This window comes from Octodon degus, unplaced genomic scaffold, assembly GCF_000260255.1.
Source record: "Octodon degus isolate 3935 unplaced genomic scaffold, OctDeg1.0 scaffold00083, whole genome shotgun sequence".
Classification (NCBI taxonomy): domain Eukaryota; kingdom Metazoa; phylum Chordata; class Mammalia; order Rodentia; family Octodontidae; genus Octodon; species Octodon degus.
This window is the reverse complement of record NW_004524659.1, coordinates 9,554,551-9,581,704: the sequence shown is the minus strand read 5'-3', so window position 1 is coordinate 9,581,704 and position 27,154 is coordinate 9,554,551. Positions and strand designations below refer to the sequence as shown.

The 27,154-nt window shown below is 38.8% G+C and overlaps 1 protein-coding gene across 1 annotated transcript in view; it reads left to right on the top strand.

Annotated features, from left to right (window-relative positions):
• LOC111818209 (zinc finger protein 850-like) overlaps window positions 1-27,154 on the top strand; it is a 144,824-nt gene that overhangs the window by 4,222 nt on the left and 113,448 nt on the right. The window contains exons 2-5 of the mRNA XM_023721455.1: window positions 1,393-1,519; window positions 1,781-1,876; window positions 3,273-4,465; window positions 23,034-23,137. Coding sequence (XP_023577223.1) covers window positions 1,402-1,519; window positions 1,781-1,876; window positions 3,273-4,465; window positions 23,034-23,137 — 1,511 coding nt within the window. The 5' untranslated portion in view covers window positions 1,393-1,401. The remainder of the gene's footprint in view (window positions 1-1,392; window positions 1,520-1,780; window positions 1,877-3,272; window positions 4,466-23,033; window positions 23,138-27,154) is intronic.

The window sequence follows — 27,154 nt, the reverse complement described above, 5'->3', positions numbered from 1 at the left end:
TTCCTGAAAGTTGGCAGTTACATGTAAAAACTTGATCAGATTCAGTTGGAATTTTTTTAAAGAATATTTCATAGGTTAGTGGTATGTAATTCTATCAGGAGTCATATCTAGTTCTATTTCTTTTTGAGATTTAACAGCCATTGATAATTAATGTTAGATTACTGTAAACTGATATGTTAATTTTGTCATTCTTTTTTGTCTTTTTTGATTTTTGTTGTGTTTGTTTCATTTTTTGTGACAGTCTTACTGTGTAGTCCAAGGTGACCTTGAACACATTATATAGCCTCTGCTGGCCTCAAATTTTCAGTGATCCTCTTGCCTCTGCCTTCTGAGTGCTAAGATTACAGGCTTGTGCTATCACATGTGGCCCTTATTTTTTTTCTCATAAATTAGGTAAGCATTCTATCTATAAAAGAAAATTGTTCACTGTTAACTCCTCAGTTACTATGAAGGATAGTATATATAGGAAAGAATGATTCTTTCTAATTTTTACCCATTTTCAGTGAGTTGGATTCTTAGAAGAATCTTCTAAAATTAACTAATATATTTTCACTATTACTGTAAGCTTACTAATTAAGCATTTTAATGAAATCAGTCCATTAAATTACTATCCTTATAATTTTATGAACATGTAACATACCACTTTGGGACAAGTGAAATGACCTGACATTGGCTTCTGAGTCTTTTCAATGTGATAGTAATAGCTTTTGATATCTTTCTTGCTTTTTAATGTACCAAAGTATTCAAATGCATCCTGAGCATTTCTGGCTTAATCCTAAAACTTAGCTCTTTCCCCAAAGAAGTTTGGTTTCTTTTATTTGAAAATTATACTTAGAAAACTATTAAGATCTATGTGCTACTGGGTTAGTCATTATTTCTAGGCATATTCAGTGGGTAGAGTTAAGAATTTTTTTTAGTTTAAAATTAACTTGGTACTCTTTCATCTATTTCTGACATCGAAAGATATTGATTCTCCCCTGAGCAACCATTTTAAATATAACAGCATGTATGTGTTAACATTGTCGTTCTCCTATTATTTTGTTATGAAATTTTGTTTTACCTTTTTTTCTGTAAAATAAAAGTTTAAGAAACAACAAAAAAGGAAAGATACCGGTTCTCAGTGGTGACAATATAAATAATCTCATTTGCTTTACCCCACAATGCAAGCACAGTAGTCTCATTTTGGAAATAGTGTCTTTTTGGATGTGTGTCAGTTGGGGTCTCACTGTACTGCCAAGGCTAGTGTAGAACTCATGATCTCAAGTAATCTTCCCACCATAGCCTCCAAAGTAGCTGAAATTACAAGCACATGCCCATTCCCAGCTGTAAGTACAATGGTTTCTTAAGTATTTCTTTCATTACATAGTGAATATATGTGTTTTCTGTTTTCAGGGATCAGTGATGTTCAGTGATGTGTCTGTAGACTTCTCTCAAGAGGAGTGGGAATGCCTGGACTCTGTGCAGAGGGACTTATACAGAGATGTGATGTTGGAGAACTACAGAAACCTCATCTCACTGGGTAGGGCTATCTATACCAGTAATGTATTGTTCTCTGAAACTTCTGCTTCTAGCTGAATTTTTGCTCCTTATTCTCAATAAGTGGTTTTAGCTAGAATGAAAAGAAAGATGGAAAATGGGCAACTCTGATGTGCTGTGGCTGAAACTTCATCTTCATCTTCTTTGGCTATTTTTATAGTGAAATTTCTTCTTTGATCACCAAGAGACTAGATTTGATTTCCCCACATTGTAACTGTGTTTCATATTCTTTTCTCATGAGCAGGACCTAGCATTCCTAAGCCTCAAGTGGTCTCCTTGTTGGAACAAGGGAAAGAGCCCTGGATGGTTGGCAGAGAACTGACAAGAGGCCTGTGTTTAGGTAAGCAGAAGTCACCAGACAGAGCAGTAATTAAAAATAATAAATTAGCTTGTCAATAAGAAAACAACACCTTTGAGATGGACCTGGAGAGAAAACTTAAGTCCTTTTGCCATGAAGTTTTGTCTCTCCCCTCACTACTCTTTCTCCTACTCATGTCCTTACCACCTCTTAATTTCAAGTTCAAAAGTGCCTTTCACTTCCCCTCCAAAATCTTTTATCCATATTTTAGATTTAGTTCCTTGGTAGCATTTCTTCCTTTTATATTTAAACTTACATAAGGAAACCAAGAAGCTAAAATAGGCATCCCTCCCCAGTCCATTGAATACAGGGGAAACAGAGGGAGAAGAGGGGCTGCCTAACTTTGGATAAAGCTCTTATTCTGTGTATAAAAATATACATGCACACCTATATGCATATATATGAATATTCTCTCTAAAGTCACTATATTACTATAGTACATCCCTTACTGACTCTAAGCTAGCCATGAATATGGCTCCTCCCAACCAATCAGGTGCTCACCCCAAAGATAAAGCTTGTGTAAAGGCAAATAAACCAGCAGAAAGATACAGAGTCATTTCTTTTAAAACAAATGCACAAGCTGGGTATGGTCGCACACACCTGTAATCCCAGCACTAAGGAGGCTGAGGCAGGAGGACTGTTGGAAGTTCCAGGCCAGCCTGGGCTACAAAATAAGCTCAAGGCCAGCCTAAGCTCCATAGTGAGATCTTGTCTCAAAAAGACAAAAGAAAGAAAAAAGAAATGCACAGTTTAAATCAACCTTTCCAGATGACTCATGCCCACATCTATAGTTGAGAATTATTGTGGTACATTATTTCTATAGTCTTCTTCTGTTTCTTCATTGTTATCTTATTAATTTCAATGCATTTCTTGTCCATATTTTAGATTAAACAGGTATCCCTGATAATTGTATGTTATTTACTGTCCCGACCTGCGGGTTAGTCAATGAGGACCCTAGAGGGAGAGTGGGGATGAGAAGGGACAGGAGACACAAAGAATGGAGACAAGACAGGATTCTGATCAAGTCTTGTTTATTCAGGGGAGGTGCTGGATATATAGAGGGGGTATAGGAATGAGGAAGTCTCAGCTCTAGGGGGTCAGCAGGTATCTAGGCAATGGGGGAAGGTGCCACCCCTGGGGCATAGCACATGATTCACGGGGAATGGGCAAGGTGAGAAGGACCATAAACTTAACTCAGCAGGGGAAAAGAAACTTAAGAAAATGGCTAACACTATTATAAAATGGATACCAGTTAATGCTTCCCACAATTTACCTACTAGATGTTATTGTCACTTTAAGTTTTTTCCATATCCTAAAAGTTTAACTTTTCACAAATAGGAAGGAAAAAAGAGTATTCATGACTTTCTTTTCTTTTCAGATCTGGAATCAATGTGTGAAAGCAAGTTATTATCTCTCAAAAAGGAAGTTTATGAAATAGAGTCATGTCAGAGGGAAATAATGAGTCTTACAAAGAATGGCCTTGAAAACTCTAGTTTTATAGATGTTTGGGAATACAGAAGCCACTTTACAAGACAATTGGGATACCACAATGGACATTTAAAGCAGGAAATACTTACTCAAGAATATATGCCCCAATTTATGCAACAGACATTCCTTACTCTTGATCAGATATTTAATAATGAAGAGAAACTCTATGAGTGTAAAAAATGTGGAAAGGCCTTTAGTCAGAGCTCACAATTTATTCAACATCAGAGAATTCATGTTGGTGAAAAATCTTACAAATGTAAAGAGTGTGGGAAATTTTTTAGTTGTGGTTCACATGTTACTCGGCATCTAAAAATCCATACTGGAGAAAAACCCTTTGAATGTAAAGAATGTGGAAAGGCCTTCAGTTATAGCTCATACCTTTCCCAACATCAAAGAATTCATACTGGTAAGAAACCCTATGAATGTAAAGAATGTGGGAAAGCCTTTGGTTATTGCTCAAATCTCATTGACCACCAACGTATTCACACTGGTGAAAAACCATATGAATGTAAACTATGTGGGAAAGCCTTTACTAAAAGCTCACAACTCTTTCAACATGTGCGAATTCATACAGGTGAAAAACCCTATGAATGTAAAAATTGTGGCAAAGCCTTTACTCAGAGCTCAAAGCTGGTTCAGCATCAGAGAATCCATACTGGTGAGAAACCCTATGAATGTAAGGAATGTGGCAAAGCCTTTAGTAATGGCTCAGCACTTATTAATCATCAGAGGATTCACACTGGTGAGAAACCTTATGATTGTAAAGAATGTGGGAAGGCTTTTACTCAGAGCTCACAACTTCGTCAACATCAAAGAATCCATGCTGGTGAGAAACCTTTTGAATGTCTTGAATGTGGAAAAGCCTTTACTCAGAACTCACAACTTTTTCAACATCAGAGAATCCATACAGATGAAAAACCATATGAATGTAATGAATGTGGAAAGGCCTTTAATAAATGTTCAAACCTTACTCGACACTTGAGAATTCATACTGGAGAGAAGCCTCGTAGCTGTAAGAAATGTAGGAAGGCATTTAGCAGTGGCACAGATCTCATCTGCCATCAAGGAACTCATATTAACGAATAATAAAAATTATAGCTTTTGTCACATTCTTAATATTTTAAAGAAAAATTGATATTTGATAGTTACCCTCTTTTATGTTTTGTTTATTTTATATTTAGGTTTTTGGTCCAAATGCATTTCACAATAAATTATTCATTCAGAGTATAAATTGATATCAGGTGTGGTGGCACACACCTGTAATCCCAGCACTTGGAAGCCTGAGGTAGGAGGACTGCCTTGAGTTCAAGGCCTACCTGGGCTACAAAGTAGTTTACAGCCTAGCTGAACTACATAGCAAGACCCTGCCAAAACAAACAAAAACAATGTATAAATTGGCATTCTCTAGTCTTGTATCAATGCAAGTTATTCAATAATTATTTTTCCATGGTTGAGAGATACATTATATTGTTGTTTATTTTTGCTTGTTTTTTAGGATGGTCTTTTCTTTTCTGAGGTATATATTTGTATTTGCCCCAATATCCCATTGTTTTGTGTGACCTTTGATAATTTTAAATTCTTTGTGGAATCATAATTTTGTTTTTGCAGTCAGTGTTAATCTTTTTGTTTCATTTCACTAGGTTTTACTTTTATGAGTGAACATAGAAAACCAGAAACTAAAACTAAAAATTAATTATAGCCATACTATCAAAGACTACTTTCAATTTCATTGAGCAAATTCTGCTGAACTATTGATTTTTTTTTTTTTTGGACAGACTGTACAGGGTGTACAGGGTCTCACTGCATAGATCAGACTCATAGTGATCCTCCTGTTTACAGCCTCCCAAGTGCTAGAATTATAGGCATGTGCCACCACACTCAGTCTCAATCACCATCTCAGTGGGCCTCAGGGATCAAACTTCTGGCCTCTGCATCTGCCTAAGCAGGTGCTTTAATCCGCTGAACTATTTGGCCAGCCCTTGAACTCTTGATTTTTAAGGAAATGTATTCTGATATGTGTGCTGTACCTTCACCTCGTGTTATGCCAAAAGTCGTGGTTGCTATTTCAATAAATACATTTTTTAATAACACACTTAATAATTTTTTAAAATAACTGTTATTCACATTATGGTTGCCTCTACATTTTTGTTGTTATATAAGTTGTTTTCACTTGTAAGCACTAAAATTTATCTCTGGATCCTTGAATTTTTGTCTATTAAAAATTTATTTTCACTGCTGTGGTTATCCATATTTTCTCCTTAGAAACTATTTTGTTCCTTTTCATGAACTAAAATTCTAAGGCCATATTAGAAAGATAGTTATTGTTATGAAAATGTTGTTTATTATTCCAGATGTTTAAATTTTTTCTCATGCATATTAGTGGTGTGTATTTCTTATATATAAATACATATATCCATGTGTATTTATTGGTTTGCTCTGAGAAATCAATATATTAACAAATGTAGGGTACTGAGACATATTCTTATCTAGAGTATATGTTTAATAAAATATTTTTCCCTATTATCATTGATATAATTATAATTATCTTTTTGGAAAATCTTTGATTACGTTGCTTACCTTCAAAATCAGAGTTTATAATAGAAAAAGAGAAATAATTGTAATACCTATAGGAAAGAAAGACTTTCCTCCAGCACTTCTTATTCAGCATGGAATTTAATAAGGAAAAATAAGTTTATGTGGGTTGTGTTTTGTTTTTTTTTTAGGTACAAACATCTTTTTTTTTAAGTCAACAGAAAATGGAAATACACTTTTTAAAGTTTCTAATACTAGAAGATTTCATACAATGTCTTTTAAATAAATCGTAAGTCAAAGATACAGTATAAATCTTAGAACAAAAATTAAGATTAAGCAATATTCAGAAAATTAAATGTTTCAAAACAATTGAACTAAGAAAAAGTTTTCATGATAACGAAGAAGTACTAAGAGTAAAACATAAGATAAATACTAGAATGGCAAGTAAATGACCAGCACTTCTAACAGTTTGAGGATAGGATATCGCACAAAGTTCTAGTGTGTTGTGAACATGCATAATGACCATGACAGTTACTGGTGGCTAGGTGTCACTTGTGGAACTGAGCTACAGCTATTTCTTTGAAATGCACCCTGTAGACTCAGGTGGAATCATGACCCATAGGGTGGAAGAGAAGTCCATTTGTAGGGTGTGCTGATGAAAATATTCTGCTGCTGAACACAAAAGAATAACTGAAAGACTACTATTGTATACCTCTTATTCTCCTCTGTTTAATTGTTTGCCCTATTTGGCGGTTTCTTTCCATTCTCATTCATGGGGCTGTGATCAATTTGCTCCCTCTCTAGAACATCATTTAGTAGTCTGTGTAGGCTTGGCTTTGTCATCATGAAATTCTTTAGTTGTTCTTTGTCATGAAAATATTTCACTCCTCCATGATATTTGAAAGAGAGTTTTGCAGGATATATCAGTCTGGGTTGGAATTTGTTTTCTCGCAAAACTTGAAGTTCTTCGCTCCATGCTTTTCTTGACTTGATGGTTTGTGAAGAAAAATCTGCCGTTATTCTGATGGGTTTTCCTTTAAATGTGATCTGCTTCTTTTCTTTAGCGGCTTTTAGAATACTGTTCCTATGCTGAATTTCTGGAAGGATTGTGTTTATTCAGACTTCATCATATATACTGTACAAAGAATGAAAGTCTAGAACCTTAAGGACAGAATGATAGATAATTGAAAAGACAGCTGTCAACACAGCAAGAAGCAATGAATGTGGTGGCACACACTTGTAATCCCACCACTTAGGAAACTGAAGCAGAAGAATGGTCATGAGTTCAAGACCAGCCTGAACTACATGAAGACAGAGCCTCAAAACAAAACAAAAAAAAAACCATACCAATAATAACAAAAAAGAGAAGAGGACATGTTTTCCTAATTTTCTCCAAAGAAAGAAAAAACCTGCAGGTCCCATTCCTTTGCCAGAATGGGGGAAACAGTAATACTAAGGGAGCCATGAAATATCTGATTAGTAATTTAATATTCCTTCTTAAATGTATCAAAGAATCTTTATATACATATTCCAGTGTGAATGAAACAGAACAGAACTAAACTATGAGTGGCAGTGAAAGCTATATTGTTAGAATATGCAGTGATACACATCTGGAATTTTAGCATTCTGGAAGGCTGAGACAGGAACATCATGAGTTTGAATTTACATTGGGAATTTAACAAGAGCCTGTATCAAAATAAAACATAAAAAAGTGGTCAAGGACATAGCTCAGTATAGTTGGCTCTGCTCAGCCCCTAAAACAAAAAATAAATAAAAGCTACATTATCAGTTTTAAAATCCAAAACTCACGCAGATATTGAGATGTTATAAAAAGTACTGATAAAATTAATATAGAACCTAAAGAACTAAAATGAGCAATAGAGAATTATGGGAGAAGATTGTTATTATAAAAAGAAATATTAAAAAAATAAAAAGAAATATAAAAAATCTAGTTTATTCTGGTGGTGAAATAATAATGTATAGTTTTTTCCCCTGTATTTTAGGAAAGGGTCTATACGGTGTTCAGGGCCTTACTACTAGATCAGACTTGTAGTGATCCCCCTGTTTACAGCCTCCCAAGAGCTAGGATTACAGGTGTGTGCCACCACACCAGGGGCGGGGTCGGCATGGCAAGGCAGGGGATTAAATCCCCAGCCTCTGCACCTGCTTGCAGGCGCTTTAATCCACTGAGCTATTTGGCTGGCCCTTAATAATGAATGACATTGAGAATAAGAAATTGAAGTGACTGTATATTTAAACTAAAATAACCATTACCATTTTTATTTGATAAAAATGTTGTGGAAGCCAGGCATGGTAGTACACACCTATAATCCCAGCACTTAGGAGGCTGAGGCCAACCTGGGCTACATTGTGAGTTTAAGGCCGGTTTACACTACAAAGCAAAATACTGTCTCAAAAAAAATGCTGTAGAATCAATGACACAGGTCATAGTTTATCAGTATGTTGAAAGCCACTAACATAGAAACTTTTTTTCTTCCATGGCAATCAACCTGCCTCAGCCTCCCAAATTCTAAGATTACAGGTATGTACCACCACTCATGGTTTAAACTAAACACTTTGAAAGGGTAACTATTATGCTAACTTTTATCCAAGTAAAAAATCTTTCTAAATGGTGTGCTTGTAGCTGGATTTCGTGACATGTGCCTGTAATCTCAGCACTCTGGAAGGCTGAGGAAGGAAGTTCATTATTCTCTATTGCCTAGTAAGAATTAAGCCCTTCATATCTTCTCTTCTGAGAAATCATGATTAGAGAATGAGTTGGCATAATAATGAAGACTGAGCAATTTAGCTAGAATATCTGTCAAATTAAAAAAATAAAAAAGGAAACAAGGGAAGTAGTTCAGTGCAAAGGCTCTGAGTTTCATCTGTAGTATTCCAAAAAGTGAAAAACAAATGCACTTTTAAAATATGTGATTAAAGTCAATACTTTTTATAAAATGAATTTAGGGGATTATAAAGAACTTTTACTTCTATAATAACATAAAAACTCTTGGCAATATAAAAAGTATACTTTTAAATAGGGCTGGAATCCTTTCAAAGCTTTATTGACTCATTCCTATTAATTGATGCTGTCAGCTAGAACTTTATCTGAAGCTATCAGCCAGAACCCCTCTATCTGGACTCTGGTGTGGGCTTTCTTACATCATGGCAAGGCTAGGAACAAACATTGTCAGAGAAACCAGACAGTTGTTACAGTGCTGCTGCTATTGTTTGAGTGGAAGAGTGAACTTTATTGATTAATAAAAAACAAAAATGATAAGTATAGGTAAACATTCAATAAAATTTACAGGAGGCCATTGTGTGGGATTTTTTTCCCTATTTTTAGGGGGAGTGGGTTAAGATAGGGTTTCACTGTGCAGTTCAGGCTGGCCTTGAACTTACTTTCTAGCCCAGGCTGGCCTCAAACTCAAAGCAATCGTGCTGCCTCAGCCTTCTGAGTGTTGGGATTGCAGGCATGCACCACTATGCCCACCACTGTTTTGGACTATGCTCCTGGGCTACCTCCTGAAGTACAGTAACTCCTGACATGGAGCTATTTATGTTAAAGTTCTATATTGCCTAGTAAGAAGCCCTTCATATCTTCTCTTCTGACAAATCACGATTAGAGAATGAGCCAAATTTCCCAAACTAGTTTCAGTTGGCATAATAATGAAGTTCCCCCACCCCTTTAGTTCTTGCAGAAGGGAAAACAAAATATCTGGGAGTAACTTGATTTTTTTTTTTCGGAAATGGGGATTGAACTCAGACCCTTGCACTTGCCATGGAAGCGCTTATTCCACTGAATCATCTCCCCAGCCCCATAACCTGATGTTAATGGTTGTTTTTCTTTCTTCTCTCTCCTTGTCCCTCCTTTCTCAAGGAAAGTAACTTTCATATGACCATTTAGATTTTCTTTCTTGTTTACTTTCTTTACTCTGTTCTTTTGCCCATAAAACCAGCCTCCTCTTCTTGGCTCATTGCAATATTTATTCTGATTTATAAAGTATTACCCAATTCTAGAATCAAAAATCAAGCCAACTAGAATCTTTAAAATATTTGTCCATTGATAGTAGTATGCAATAATCACTGAGTGCTTCTGGAATTGTGTTTTTTCTGATTTTTTTTCAAAAGAACATAAAGTTACAGACTGTTAATGTGATAGGCATTTTTAGTTTCTTCAGGGAGAACTGCATAGTTTAGTAATTGCACAGCAGTATTGATGAAATATGTTTGTGCATATACAGGGTTTTTTTTGTGTGTGTAAAAACCTGAAAGTTTTAGTTTTTCTGTTGACCTTAAATGCTAATATAGCTGCTGGGGTTACTACTCAGTGGTAGAATGCAAGTTTAGTATGTACGAAGCACGGGTTCATTCCATCTAGTAATCTTTGAATATTTGCATCATGGTACAGTCTTAAGAGATTTTGGGAGCCACTGAAGCTGGAAATTGGTCAAATGTGTGAGGGCAGGACTAGGCCACAGTGTCTAAAGCAGTTATGCTACCTAAGTCTGGAAAAAAGCATCCTGCCTGGTCAGTGTCAGCTATTAGTCACTAGACAACCTTGTGTGACAAGATACTAACTTTACAAAGGTATAAATAAATGCCCATACGGTTATTCTGGGAGTTGTTTGCCAGTCAGGCACAGGCTACCACCTGACTCCGCTCTCATCTTCTTGTCTATCATTTCTTCATTCCTGCTGCTGTTTCTCCGCAGGGTACCCTGAGAGAACAACGGAGTACAATAGGATGTACTTTGGGGAGTTACCACCCTTTGGAAAAAACAGTTACCAGGAAATTGTGGATATTTAGGAAGTCAGGAAAGGAAAAGATAAAAATTGTTCACCATTCAGTGATTTAGGCGAAGCTCCTAAAGCACTCTTTCTGGCTATGTAATGCCCAGAAGCCAGATCCTCACCTCCTACCTTTGGGTAGAGGTCAGTGAGTTCTAGTGAGGTTCATATAACATATCAGATCTATTCATATATTTCATCAGGGTTAGGACTATAGGTACAAAATTTAAGAGACAACCTGAAAATCCAGAAATAAAAACAAAAAACCTCAGTTACTAAGATGAATAATATCTTTAAAATTAAAAAAATAAAAATTAAATTAAAAAAATGCAAAAACAAGGTGAACAAACTAAGAATCATGTCTCCTCTTTGATAGATCAGGATTCAGTTTCCCAGGGAACTTGCCCCAAACACTGTCCCTTTTGGTTTCCCACGCACCCTGCCCCCAAACTCTCTCCCCCTTGGCCCCACACAGAGCCAAACCCAAAAGCTCAGAACAGGTCCACCTGACTTTGACCTGGGCAAGCAACTACAAAACTCTCCTTTGTTAATGTTGAAAGTTCCCCACAGACCAGTAGCCCTGACAAGATTAGCTCTCCCTCATTTGTTCTAGCCCACAATCACCCTCCCTAAAAGATCCTATAAAGTCTCCTGTCCCCCCTTTATTGGCTGCTGTCTTGGTCCACTAGACAGCCAGCCTGCTTGACGCCCCCAATAAATCTTCCACTGGCATGAGAATGCCTGGTCTGGTTGATTGCGGGGGTTCGTACCTAACGCTCTTCACCTTCTCCTTACCACCACTATACCCACTGGAAGGAAAGGTCCAAACTTCATCTGTTCTCTAGCTTCCCATATAAACCTCTGAGGATCTTCCCCACCACCATAATCAGGGGGATCTTTTGTTGTTTGCCCTTCCCACCATACCCAAAACAGCCATGCCCATCTGCTAAAATATTGTGAAGACACGACTAGAGTCTTCCCACCCCTGTTTCTAGAGTTGGGACCAAACCAATAGTTGGAAAATTCTTGGAGTTCTGTCAGTTCTGGCCCATCATTCCACTCTCGGGAATACACAGCCGGTGTAGCTTCAAAGCCCAAAGTCACTTCACAACATCCACTTACTGTCCCACCCACCACAAGTCTTAGCCCAAATACCCACACTGTCTGAGTTTAGGCTTGGGCGGACCTGGTTTTTGGGCGGAGAGTGCACCAGGGAGGAGGCTTTCAAGAATGAGTTTAGCTCACCCATACTGCTGAAGATTAACGCAAACCCTTTGAATCCTGGGGAATTCCTTCTGAGGAGAAACTTTGGAACCTTGTGCTCTGTGCATCTTAACAAGAGGTTCCTGAACTTGGTTGGTTGTGTGATTCATAAACCAGCTGCACCCCTCGAGGTGAGCAGAAGCCAACGAAGTTTACCTCTCTTCCGAACTACACTTCCCAGAGGCCTCTGCGGTCACTTCCATCCTCCCTTTCTGTCTCCCCTCCGGGTTCAGTGCAGACAAGTAGGGGTACTTCTGCTCACTCTGTGCCGCCTTTCCTAAACTTCTGCCCTTAGTTCTCTCAGCTTTGGCCTTAGGCACCGCAGACTGCACCCCTTGTGTTGTGAGTGCCCTCTTGCCTGTCAGCACATCCCTCTGCGTGTTCCCGTTTTACTCTTGGAAGCAGGCTAGGCTCACAGTGCTAGAGACAGACCCCACTTCAGCGGGCACGGGGAGGAGGAGGAGGGAGAGGGACAAAGACTCCACTCCATGGTCAGAGTTTGGAGCTGGGCATGAGGGCGCTGAGTCACCCTGGACCCCATTCTTGGCTGGGAATTGGGGCGAGCTGGTGATTTCTGTGATATCCCTGACTTCTAATTCTAGGGCTCTGGAGCAGATTTCTTTTCAGTTGTTAGGGGAGGAGCCTCCTATTTCTCCTCACATCCTCAAGTCAGTCTTCTAGGACTTTGCTCTTCTAAAGGGAGAACACTTAGGAGACCAGGAAAGTAACCACGGGGATCCTGAGAGCCAAAGAAGTGTTATCAACAGGACAGGTTTCTTTTCTTTTTGTTTCTTTATTCTTTTCTTTCTTTCTTTCTTTCTTTTTTTTTTTTTGTGGTGGTGGTGGTGGTGGTGGTGGTAGTACTGGGATTTGAATACAGGACTTTAGCACTGAGGGACATCTCCAGATTTTTTTTTTTTTTTCCTAATTTTGAGACAGGGTCTGATCAAGTTGCTCAGGTTAGCTTGATTTGTGATACTCCTGCCTCAACCTCCCAGAGTGCTGGGATTATAGGCCTGTGCCACCAGATTCAGCCTCCATCTCCTTTCCTTGCTCTTGGGGCTGCCTTCTGTTACTGGCAAAGTTCATTCGTGGTCCTACAGGAGTTGCTCATCTTATGTGGAGTCCTCCCTCCACATTCCTTTTGGCTCCATCATCCTTCAGTCATTCACAAAGTAGTTCATTGTGAACAACATGCATCCAACAATTTCAGTAAAAATATAGAAACATCCATGTTCAATTGTCCGGTAAGGGGGCTGGGGAGATGGCTCAGTAGAGTAAGTGCTTCCTTGGCAAGCACAAGGGCAAAGAAAAACCAAAAAACAACAACAACAAAAACTCCCCACAAAACAGGAACAATTGTCCGGTGATAGGAATAAAAAGCAGGGGCAGAAGAGATGTTGGTGGTCTGATGGTTGGGGAAGACTCCCAGGAGGACAGTTCAAGCTGTCCCTGAGGGTTTTGATAAGTTGGGGAACTGGGAGGTGGGCAGTAAGTATGGTTAATTTCAAAAACTGGGCTATTGGGCACACTGTGTAAGGAGTCTAGTGACCACTGGATTTATTTAATGTTGGTTTTTTAAATTTATTTTTTAATGTTGATTTTTAAATATACATAGGTGCAGATATAGGCTAGCATTCCACATATGGAACAAGGAGGTATTTGATGTGATTAGACATGAACTTGACATTTGAAAGCATTTTCAGTATCTGGCATTTGGGAGATTTGGGGAAATATTGTGAATTTTCTGCTTTTCTAAAATGAATCTTCTGGGGCAGCCAGATAGCTCAGTGGATTAAAGCACCTGCTTAGGCAGACGCAGGGACTGGAGTTTCATCCCCATCATGCCATGCCAACCCCATCCCTGGGCTGCACTGGGATGGTGAATGACACTGGGTATGGTGGCACATGCCTGTAATCCCAGTGCTTGGGAGGCTGAAAACAGGAGGATCACTATGAGTCCTATTTGTGTAGTGAGACCCTGTAAACCCTTTACTAAAACAAAAAACAAAACAAAACAACAACAAAAAATATCATGATACAGGTTTTGCATGTGCTTTGGTACGTTTAATCCTGGGTATTTATGTTCATGTTGTCATGGATTTGTATGCTGTTGTAAATGGGGCTGTATTTTACATTTTGACCTCCATTATTTCACTGTTAGTATATGTGAATACTATTTGTATATTCTGCCAGATTTTTATTTTCTCTGTCTGACCTGTTTTTTCTTTAGTATATATTTTATTTTATCTTTTTCAGGTTCAGGATTGAACCCAGGGCTTTCACCCTGAATCAAACCCTTCACCCTTTTCATATAGGAAACATAAGATTTTGATCAAATAATTTTTAGTTGTACATGATAATTTCTTGTTAATATTTTTCTTTTTTGTACTGGGAATGAACTCACGACCTTGAACTTGCCAGGCTGGTGCTGTTCCACTGAGTTATATCCCTGGCCCCAGGGTAATTTCTTCCAGTAAATGTATATGCTGTGTATGTGTCTTTCTAGGGACCACAATGTTACACCTTAAACCAATTTAATTGGAGTTATTACTTGTTCCAGGTAACTTTGCAAGGGTATCTTTACACTCACCTCCTCCTTAGTGCTATTTTTGTTATACACACTTGAACCTGAATGCATCCTACACTTAATACTAGACTGTTACAACTTTTCAATTAAGTTTATTGGTACATTTTAGGTGTATATAGTGATCACATTCATCATAGAGAACTTGTATCTGTGCATAATATACTTTTTTTTAGCCTATTCCTTTGACCTCCTTTCAACACTTCTTCCCCTCCTTATTTCTACAAGCTTTGTTTCCATTTTTTCCTTATTTTCTTGCAATCCTCCCCATTCCTCTTTCCATTTGAACATTATCTTCCTATTTCACAATATCCATTATACATTTTGGTCCTTATTTATATTTTTGGTTTCTCGTACCAAAGAAACAATGCAGAATCTACACATACACTGTAAAAAAAATCTCAACAGCTGCCTAGTCACATGATTTCAAAGAAATTCATATCTAGAAGGGCATGTGTGTGTGTGTGTGTGTGTGTGTGTGTGTGTTTGATGTCTACCCACATTTCTTGTATACCTTGCTTTCTTGTGTGATATGAATTGCCATCTTATATAATTTTTCTTCATCTGGAAGGACTCAGAACTTAATAATCAGAAGACACTGAGTTTTCCATTTTAACTTGCAAATGTTGGCCTTCCAGTTTGTGAAGATTCATTGTCAGGAGACGTTTTGGTTAAAATATTTTTCTTTCACGATTGAAGTATTTCTTGGATTTCATATTTTCATAATTTCCTTTGAGAAGTTATCGTATGTGTAATATATTTTCCTTGGCTTTTCAAATTTATATCTTTGACTTTCAGCAATTTGACTATTATGTGTCTTGGAGTAGTTTTATGTTTCTGCTACTTGGGCACTATGAAGCTTCTTGAGTGTGTAACTTACGTTTTCCACTCCTTTTGGGAACTATTTAGCTATTATTTCAATATTTTTTCCATCCCTTTTACTCTTCCTTTTTACCCTAGAATTCCAGTTTATGTTATGTTGGGGTGCTGAATATAGTTCCATGTATACCTGAAGGTGTATATTATCTTATAAGTATCTGCCCATTTTTCTTTACTCTTTTGATGTATAGGTAGGTAACTGCTATTCATTTGCTTTCAGATTAATCTTTCTTGTTCCATGTCAGTTGGCTATTGAACCTATTAAGTAGATTTTTAAATTTCGTTATTGTTCTTTTCAACTCTAGAATTTTCTTTTAAAAATAGTGTCCATTTCTCTGTTAAAATTCTACATCTTTCCTCTCATCAAAAAAGAGTTTTCTGGGGTCGGGGAGATGGCTCAGTAGAATAAGCACTTGCCTAGCAAGCACAAGAGCCTGGGTTAAATCCCTGGTTCTGCAAAAAAATTAAACAAAAACAAAACAAAAAAACCTTTCTTTTAAGTTAGGTAATTGCCCTTTGTCTCCTTTGCATTTTGTTGGAGGTAGGGGTGGGTATCTTGGTTTTGTGTACCTGGCTTCCTTCATGCACTACTTATCAGCTCTGCTACTAGTCTTTCTGATGTAAGTCCTTCTGCCATTTTGTGCTATCTGATGCCTTTCCTTTTAATTGCTTCCAAAGGAAACCTCAGCATGACTTTTCTGTGTTGCAACAGGACACAGTTCACTTCTCTAAAGTGCTTCATAATATTTAAAGTTTTGAGATTACGTATGTACAATCTCTGTCAGATTCTCCCTTTCTCTCCCTCTTCCCTTTCCAACCTTTAAAAACATAAAAAGCAATTTTAGACAGTAAGCATTACAAAAGTCATTAAAGGCTGGATTTGGCCAGAAAATATAATGCATTAAGTGAAATTAAAAGTAAGTTTTATGAAGGATTATCTACATGGGAGATAGCTTATGATACACATACATTACTAATGGCCAATGGACAAGGAAAAATGGCCTAGGTGGCCCTGTCTATGACTGTTCTGAAAATGTTCTTTCTTCAACAGGATCAAAGCCCAAAAAAGCAACTTTGATCTTCCTACCCCCTGACATTCACTAGTCAACAAGTGCTTAGCAAACATGTGTGGCTGGTCATCTACCTCAGCTATTTTCAAGTTTATGTACAGAAATCATCTCTATGCAGTGAAATGCTATGCAGAAGATCAGAAACAACAACAAAAACAACTCTTTGATGAATCCTACTTGAATAACAAAGCAGAAATTGAAGAGAGAGAACGTGACTCCAGCACACTATTTGAGAGGATAAGCAAAAATTTGTCTTTCAAAGGCCTCCTGCAGCCCACATGAAGAATATACAATAAGGTCCAAGAAATACAATACAATCATGAATTTAAGGCCCAGCCTAGAACAGAAGACAGACCTTGAGGAAGCAAAGTATTGCAAGTAGCTCCCCAGTCAATATTGGGACTGATCTCCAATGGAAGAAGACTTGTGACACCTGAGGAGAGGCCTGATAACCACTCTATTTTATTTTAGGATTATTCTTTGTTCTATGCTCAATGAGAAAAAAAGGCATCCCTTGAGGAGGCTGAAAGATAGTTTAAGAAAAGTATAAGTTGTACTTGAGCTGATAGCATTGGGAATAGCACAGGAAACACACTGACATCCTTCAACTACAAAGCCTTGGCCTCCTTCTAGCTCACATCATGCTCCATCTCGAGTCCTTAGCTGACCCTTGAGGATAGGCCACATCTACAGCTTAGATAGAACGTGCTTCATATACATATTTTCAGTGGTAACTCCCACAATTACATACCTTAGAAATCTCAGGATTTGGAGCACTCAAATATGAAGATTTGGGGCCAGGTTTTATCAAGGGGTTGAACCTACTTAGCCTCCAGAAGACACACACAAGGAAGACATATTTCAGGTATATAGAGTGAAGTCCAAGCATCAGCAGTATGTCAAATCTTACTTTTAAAGAACCTGAGGATGGGGTGGAGCTATCTCTGCAAGGAATGTGGGAATGAGACTTGGTGTGGTGGTGCATGCCTGTAATCTCAGCTCTTGGGAGGCTGTAAACAGGCAGATCACTATGAGTCTGATCTAGTAGTGAGACCCTGGACACCTGTAGACCTTTCCGTAAAATACAAAAAAAAAGGAATGCGGGCATAGCTTTACCTGAGAGTCAAACTCTTCACACAACAGAGGACACCTGAAGAGTTAAATGTAAAAGAGTATGGGAGATCTATTCACACACTAGAGACCTAAAGAAGCCAGCTGAGGATCTTGATCCCACCATGATGTTCTGCCTGAGTCCAGCTGAAGATCTAGGGCCCATGACAATGTCCTGCACAAGTCTACCTGGAGGCCTAAAGCCCACAACAATGACTCATGCAAATCTGTATCAAGAATCTGCACTCAGGGCCAGGGAGATGGCTCAGTAGAATAAGCGCTTCCCTGGTAAGTGTAAGGGCCTGAGTTCAATCCCCGGTTCCGCCAAAAAAAAAAAAAAAGAATCTGCAAAAGAATATGAAGAATCTGCAAAAGAATATGAAGATATTCTGGAAAGACTCAAACAAAGGTCAGTGGTGGAAGCTAGAAAGTCTTTGCCAGAAGGATGAAGTACCTGTTCCTACAGGTTGAGGGATCTGTGCTGGTGCCCGGAAGTGACTCTCAAAGTAAAGACTAGAGGTCCCCCAAAGAAAACCACAACCATCTCAGTGACAGTGATGTCCCCTGCACTGCTATAAATGAGAACAGCTGAGTTCATATCAGGAAAGCCAACATAACAAGCTTTTCTAGGAGAATCAACACCACACTATCTTCCCCTCTAGTTCTCTTTTTCATGATGTTGGCAACTGTCCCCAGGGTGGGCCTTCCACACTCAGCACCATGCTGATTCAGTTCAATTGTGTGTTACAAGTTAACCAATAGTTAATCTACCACAGCATCATTCATACCTCATCGGACATAAAGGACACATTCAGGAGAGAAGCCTATGTTTACAAAGTGTGTGAACAAAGCTTTAGCCAGCAGTCACACCTAATCAGGGATGTAAGGACACATGCTAGAGAAAAATCTTATGTATGCACAGGATATGGGCATCATTTCTGCTGAAAATCAATTCTCAAGACACACCAGAAGATTCACTCAGGAGCTAAACCTTACATGTGCCTGGAATATGGGCATTGCTTTAGCCTGAAGTTAAACCTCAACAAACACCAGAAGTCACATAAGGGAAGAAGCCTTTTGTGTGCATAGAGTATGAGGGAAGCTCTACCTGGAAATCAACTCATATTAGGGAAAAGCCATTTGTATGCAAAAGAGTATGGCATGGTTTTAATGATAAACTGACCCTTATCTCATATCAGAGGGAGGGCACACTCAGGAAAAATGTCTTTTATGTACAGGGAGTGTGGGCAAGACTTCTGTGATAAATTAACTCTTTTTTAAAAATTTAGTACAGGGTCTACAGTGTCTACAGTGTCTACAGTGTCCCACTAGGTAAATCAGACTCATAGTGATTCTTCTGTTTTCAGCCTCCCAAGTGCTGGGAATATAGGCATGAGCCACCAGGCCCAGTCTCAATAGCTGTCTTAGTGTGCCTTGGGGGCAGGGCCAGCAAGGCATGCTGGGGATCAAACCCTGACCAATGTGCTATAAATTAATTCTTTTTTTTTTCAGAACTGGGGATTGAACTCAGGCCCTTGCGCTTGCCAGGGAAGAGCTTATTCCACTGAGCTATCTCCCCAGTTAATTCTTATTAAATACTAGACAGCACACTCGGGGGAAGTCTTATGTGTTCAGGACGTGTAGGCAAGGCCTAGCTGGCATTCACATCTAATTAGACACATCTCAGAGGATACATTCAAGTGAGACACCTTATATTTGCAGAAATTGTGGATAGGACTTTAGCAGGAAGTAAAATCTCATCAGACATCAGAAATCACACTCAAGATACACCGCGGGCATGAGGAGTATAGTGAAAGCTTTACTGAGCACTCACACATCATCAGAAATAGGTCACACACTGGGCTATGGCTTTAATAATAATCCATTACTACATAGAGAAGCAGAGACATCTTATGTGTGATGGTAGTGGGATTTGGTAGGAGTGGGATCTCCAGTCCACATGATGGAGATCTTCAGGAGCTTCCTACTGGGCATAATATGCTGTAGTATATTTTCAAATAGGTTTGGTTGAGGGAATGGAGACTGTTCCAGTATGAGTCCAAGTACACTTCCCTAGTACCTTCAGTGTTATAGAAATGATAATACTAGGGCTTATTTTTTGATGTTTTCTAACCTTCTAAGAACAAGACTTGATGGACACGTGGCCGATGTAACCTTAGTGTCTCACCAGAGTCAGCCTCAAGGAAAGTTTCGGGACTGATAAATTCACAGGGAAAGGTAATGTATATGTTACAGTGTGAAGAATTTAGCAAATTTAATCCAGGCTCTTCTGTACGAGCAATAAACTGCAAGTGTCTTTTTTTTTCAAAGTTTTATTGATAAACAGCAATGAGACAGTTTCAAATCAAATCGGAAGTACAGTTTCAACAAATATTACACTGCATATATTCTTCTTAGTGGTTAATTGCTGTACAAGATGCGGACTTGTGATCCTATTTACAAAACCATTAGAACAAATCATTCTATTCATTAAGAGAATGCAACTATATATCTATCCTAACCACTTGGAATACACAAATACAAAATGGACATTCATCGGTATACCCCATTTTTTCTAAGTTCCTTTATTGAATATTATAGGTGTGTAAACTCAGCAAAATATTCTAAAAGAGTCCAGTAGCCCATAATAGTATTGGGTCTTCTGTAAACAGTTAAAACTGTTAAAACAGTTAAAACTGGCAATGTCAGAAATTATTGACCTGAGTCCCCCACAGCTCAACTTAAGAACATGGCTTTATTTCCTATATTTCGTCTTCATACTTTTCTACTGGATGGTTAAGACCAAGGTAAAGCAGGACCTATGCAACAAGAGTTGTAGCTTTTTGGTCTGAGGTCAGTGAAATGCCCTCAGGATTTATCCTGAGATCCTGTACCTCAGATTGTAGAACCTTTGTCAGTGCAGCCATGTGGATGAGTCACGGCCATTGCTTGGCCAATGTGCTCTCTGTGAAAGCCTGAGAGAGTGTCTTCTCCCCATGTGACTCTCCTTAGGTACACTCTATGTCATCGATCACTTTGTCTTTCTTTTATTGTTGGCAATATTCTCCTTTTCAAATGGCACTATAAATTAACTTAAAATCCCAGGCTTAGTTCCAGCTCTTTTTTTTAATATGTAGTTAGTACAGGGTCTCACTACACAGGTCAGACCCGTAGTGATCCTCCTGTTTTCACCTCCCAAGTGCAGGAATTACAGGTGTGTACCACCACACCCAGTCTCAATCGCTGTCTTAGTGTGCCCTGGGGGTGGGGCCAGCGTGACAAGCCAGGGATCAAATCCCAGACCCTGTGTCTGCCTAAACAGGCACTTTAATCCGCTGAGGTATCTGGCCGCTGAGGTATCTTATTGTTTTGCATTTTATGAACTTCACTTAATGATTTTGAAATTTATCTGGAAAATAATAAAATGTCTTTGCCCAGGTAGAGAAATTTAGGTTAAATCTTTAGTACAACATAAAAATAGAAAATAAACCCACCTATATATGCACATTTAGAATGTAATAAAACAAGATTTAAATTAATATGAAAAATGGCAATATAAGATTCATTGTTTAGGCCATTGGCTACTAATTGAGGGAGAAGATAATAAAAAATAGATCTGAAAGTATAAATATCCAAAAGAGTTAGAGTATGAAAATCATTACTCAAAAATGGTGTAAGTTGTAGGAGTCTGAAATTTTGTCAAATATCTAAGTAAGTTTGACTAGAATGAGAAGACCTGGTTTAAAAAAATATAGGAAATATTATCCTACGTGCAACACTGGGCACATACCAAGCTGGTAAGAGATGTCCAAAGCAACTATTCCAGAACTATAGAGTATGATCTGTAGTTACAGGATGTAGTCTGTGCTTCATGAAGAAAAATGACTACAGTTTGCTGAATTTTGTTATGATAACAACAGCTACCAATCCCTAAGCCCAACTGCACAGCAAGCTACTCTGGGGATGGCAGCTATGGTCTTAATCTAGCTTGGAATGCTAGGGTAAGCAATGTGTAACTTGTCCTACGATAATCACGATTATGTTTTTATCTGTGTGGCAGTTCACTGTGGATCAGCACAGAGTTCAGTCTTTGTTTGAGCTGAACAGGATTCCTAGGTAGCATCTGTCTTCATGTTCTTTTTCTTCATTCATTCATTCTCTCATGTGCTAATACATCCCCAGCCCTTTTGTTTTGGAGACAGGATGTTAATAATCTGCCCATGGTAAGCTCGAACTTTCAAACCTGTTGCCTCAGCCTCTCAGAATGCTGGGATGGCATGCGCCACCACATTCAGCTTAGGACATTTTCTTCTTACGGGATCCAGGCATTTGAAGAAATCTTTGTGAAATCAACTGACCTGACTGATCCTAGAGAAAATGAAACACAGATATCAGTGAACACACATGACCAGAAATATAGTCTTTGTAAAAATCACTAAAAGGATACTATATGTTGCTTCTCAGCAGTCAGCAGCAACAGTGCCAGAGAGGGAGCACCAGTCCTCAGTTATAAAGCCAAAATAATAACAACAAAAAATGTATAGGACGTGCAATGAAAAAGGACAATATAGCTAATTTATGTGAAAAGAAAGTTGACAGAAATCATCCCCAAGGAGCCTAGTCATAGGATACAAATACTTGGTCTTAGTGTCTTGGTTCCTTTTTACTCATTGCTGGGACAAAATATCTCACACTCAAAATTAAGGGAGGAAAAGTTTATTTAGCTCACAGTTTGTGGAGCTTTAACTCTATAGTTGGCTGGCTCCCAGACAGAGTGGTACATGGCTGAGGGCAGCAGTTCATGACAGCAGAAAACAGTGAAGAACAAAGGGAAGGGCAGCAGCTGCAGCTTCTACCCAGCCTCTCTCCCCTCCTTAGATTATAAACAAGCTGCTCTGAGGCTGGGGGTGTAGAACTCACACAATGTCCATGTCCTCCTCTTGTGCAGGTTGAGGATGTTTACAAACTAAGAATCCTAACTCCCTGCTGAGTCACTTCAACTTCTAAACTTCTCAAGTTGACACAATGTATCAACAAGTACATTTAGAAATATTCAAAAAGAAAACAGAGGCACAGAATTAAAGAATCATAAATGAGCCTAGTGGTGCTTGCCTGTAACCCAAGCAATCTGAGAGGCTTGATATTCTCACCAGATTTTTAAATGAATTCCAGACCTTCCTCTTTGAGTGGACTCAGCAAAGAAGATGTTTGGTCCACCTGTGCAAGAAGATAGTGATCTACATTTTATTCTTTCTGCATTTTAAGGATTGTCCTGAAGAGGAACTGTGTCCAGGAAGTTGGATGTGATTGGCTCTTGGAATCTGACAAACCTGTCATCGTTTGCTCTTTACCTGAGCCAGCTAAGAAATCTTCAAAGCTTTGCTGCCTTTAGATTCTCTAAAAGTCTCTAATGCCCCTAGCAGCAGTACACAATTTATACCAAGTTCATCATTCACCTCTATAAGCTGGACTGCTTCCAGGAGCTTTATGTGGGCCATGCCTATTTCCTGGACCAGGTGCTCAGGTGAGGAGGCTAGAGAACTTTCTCTGAAAACCAGAAGAAATCCTTTCTGTTTTATATGATACATTGAGAGATACCTGCTGTCTGCCAGCTATTTATGATTGAAATGTGATAGAGATATTAGAATGTCTGTGACTTGTTCTATTTCTACTGTATCTGAAGCAAGGACAGACAGAATGACAAACATAAAGACAGAAGGCTAAGCTGTGGTGGCTTGTCTGGAAAGGGCTACTGTGTTAGCAAGATAGCTTTGGGGTCAGAGTGAAAAAAAGTTTGTCAACTTTTTCTTAGAAATCTTAAGTTAAGGTGTGGGAGAGCTTCCGGCTACCCTGCCCTGGCAGGACCTCCCGGTCCAAGCCCAGGCGCAGTGTGGGTGAGACCCTCTTCCACCCCCTTAGAACCCCCTCAACACTCTGCAGCATCCCCACCTCGCCTGCCGAGTGAGAATTTCTGCCGCGTTCTAGGGACCCCCAGATCCAGTCCTAGCCCAGGCCCACTGAGTGTGTGGGAGAGCTTCCTCTCCCCCCTACTCTGCCTTGTCTCCTCCAGACTCAGCTCAGGCCTGGCATACAGGTCTGGGGTAAAACCCTGCAACTGCAATCCCTGCAGAGACAGTAGGGGACAGAACCACCCAGCTAGTCCAGGAGCAGAACATCTTGCCAGAGGGGCACAACAGGTTCACTCCCAAGGGCAGTAGCAGGAAGGAGCTGAGAATAGCAGCCAGACCCAAGCCAGGCACATTGGATAAATCCTAACTTTGGAGATCTGCACCTGAACTTCAGTAGGTGCTAAGGTTATAACTGCACCAAAGCTCTACAACAAATATCAGAAGACTGCTACACAAAATGACAATGAGAAGGAGCAAAATGCAATCTCAGACCCCATGCCCACCCATAACAAGTGCAGAGGAAACTAACACAGAACAAAATGGGAATCACACAGCTGAACTCAATGAATCAATGGCTTCTGAAATAAAGAAACAACTGCAGAAAGGTATAGAGGAACTCAGATTGGAAATGAAAAAATAAATCCCTGAATTAATAACATTTGCAGTAAAGAATCAAATGCAGAAACATATAGAGGAAACCCAATGATCACCCAGAACAAGTGCAGAGGACACTAGCTCAGCTCAAATGTATGAATTAATAGCATCGATAGTAAATAAGCAACAGCAGAAAGTTATAGAGGAACTCAGAGCGGAATTTTCTGAAATAAAGAATTCTTGGAACTCACAGCACTGTCTCAGCATGCTCTGGAGGTGGGGCTGGCACAGTACACTAGGGATCAATCTTACTGTATTTTAAAATGTCAGTATTGGGGCCCAGGGAGATAGCTCAGTAGAATAAGTGCTTGCCTGGCAAGTGCAGGGTCCTGAGTTCAATCCCTGGTACCATAGAAAAATAGAGAGGGGGAAAATTTTTTTTAAAAAACCCTAAAATGTTAGTATTGAAAATATGCTAGAAACTACATCTTCACACTATTTAAATCTGTGAGTAAAATATTTTAGATGTTAACATAAAAAGGGCTACATTTGAAATACTGTGGTGGTGCTTGCCCATAATCGCATATTTTGAGAAGCTGAGGCAGGAGAATCAATCATGGGAAATATGACATACCATTTTAAGGCCCATTGCTCTTATAAAGTGAAATTAAGCTTAGTAAATGATATGGCAAGATGTACTATCATGGGCAAGTGTGCTAAAGAGACAAAAACAGTATCAACTCCTGATACATTTCAGCTTTCTGAATTTTTATAAGTTGTCACACCTGTGATGAATGTAAAACTGTAAAAAATTACTCTGTTCAACTTTCTGTGACCCTGCTTCCTTGTACGACCACAAGGAGGCTTGCTTTACTGCTGATAAATCATCAATAGACTGAGAGTTCCCAGAATAGACTTACAAAATAAATCAAAGTAAAGGTGGAAGTGTTTCTAACTGTAAAAAATAACTAAGGTGTTGCTAACCAACTGAAAAGCATTTCTGGGGTAGTCAAGACCATGTGTATGCAGATGTGTGTTAAATGGGAACTAAACAATGCTCCCCAAAAGAATGTATGTTGAGTGATAGTCATGCTGTCCCTAAAGGTGCTGTTCTGTCTGTGTTAGATGACCAATTTGTTTGCCAAACAGGATGCAATTTCTAGTTTTAAAACCTCTGTACTTCTAAGGCTCCTCACTGCTTGTCCTCTCCTGTGTGAGAATGGTCAAGCAGTCTCTGACTGGTAATAAAAGGCTCATAAATTTTAATAACTGGATTCTGGTCTGGTTTCTATGTTGAGAGCCTATAACCACACCTTTCCCCCAATTCTCCTAGTTATAAAATGGTAAGAACTTGGCACAGTGGCATACATCTGTAATCCCAGATACTCAGGATACTGAGGCAGGAGGATCTTGAGCTGGAGGCCAGCCCAGGGACTTTCACAAGTTAACTGTTGTTTTAGAACTTATCTCTCTCAAAAAAAAAAAAAAGGACTTATCTCTCATTGCTGAGACAAAATACCTGATGCCCAGAATTAAGGAAGGTAAGGTTTATTTTGCTCACAGTTTGTGGAAGTTTCAGTCCCTATTTGGCTGCCTCCAAGGCAGAGTGGCATATGGCAGAGGGAAACAGTTCATGGAGGCAGAAAACAGCAAAAACAAGGGCCAGTCAAATAGCTCAGTGGATTAATGTTCCTGCTTGGGCTGGGGTTCGATTCCCTGGCCTGCTGTGATGGCCCCCCGCCACTCTCCACCCCCCCCATCCCTCAGGAGCACACTGAGACAGCGATTGAGACTGGACGTGGTTGTGCACACCTATAATCCCATCACTTAGGAGGCTGAAAAAAACAGGAGAATCATTACAAGTCTGATCTACATAGTGAAACCTTATAGACCCTGTCCTAAATACAGAAAAGAAAAAAAAAACAGCAAAAATAATAAGAGCAAAAAGGGAGGAGCAGCAGAGAGCAAGCCTCTTGCCCGCTCTTATACACAGGCCACCCACCCCAGGGTGAGAGTAGTATGATCCCAGAATTAGACCATGAATCAATCATAAACTCTAGAAGCCTGATCCAGACTGCATGAGGCTTTGGGGAGACAATGAGACATAACAACTGTCTCAAAATTAAAAAGCAAAAAGATGAAAAAGCCTGGGGATATAGTTCAGTGTGAAAGTTTTGAATTTAATCCTCAGTACCCCTCCAAAAAAGTGGGTAAGAATATTTGTTGTAAGAAAAAAAGAACATTTACAAGAGAAATCATGTAGTTCTTTGATCATAGAAGTTACCTATTAAATTTAAATATTCTTCCCCAGAAAATAACCATGGATTTTTTTATTTACCCAGATATGAAGTTCATGATTTGTATGGGGATCTTCTTCACTAGCATTAATATTAGAGTATGGATTCATTTAACATGCCTTAATAAAATAAAGTTATGGTTTATTCCGCCCTATGCAGGGTTACGGAAAAACATATTCAGTGTTGACTAGGCCATGAGGTTATTATTGGTTTCTTTTCTTTTTTTCCTTTTTCTTTCTTTCTTTTTTTTTTTTTTCCAGAACTGGGGGTTGAACTCAGGCTCTTGTGTTTGCCAGGCAAGCACTCATTCTACTGAGCCATCTCCCCAGCCCCTTCTTGGTTTATTTTTAATTTTATTTCATTCTCGAATTAGACAAGAACTCATTCTTTCAAAAAATAAATAAGGTACATAATAGCATTTTTGTTGTTGATGGGCTTTTTTTGTACTGGGAATTCAGTGTAGGACCTTGCAATTACCAGGCAGGCGCTGTGTTGCTGAGCTAAATCCCCAGTCCAAGGTACATAACAGTTGATAAAAACATCATATGACATGATTCTTACGTGTAAGGGATATTGAGAACACTGAAGTTGTGGAAGCAGTAGTTCACCATAAAATATTTTAGATAATAACATAAACATGGGAAAATATATTCTTTTAATAAAAATTACAAATTAAAGACAATACTATGCAATATAACAAATACTGTGAAATTGATATTAATCTGTTTAGTGAAATTGTGT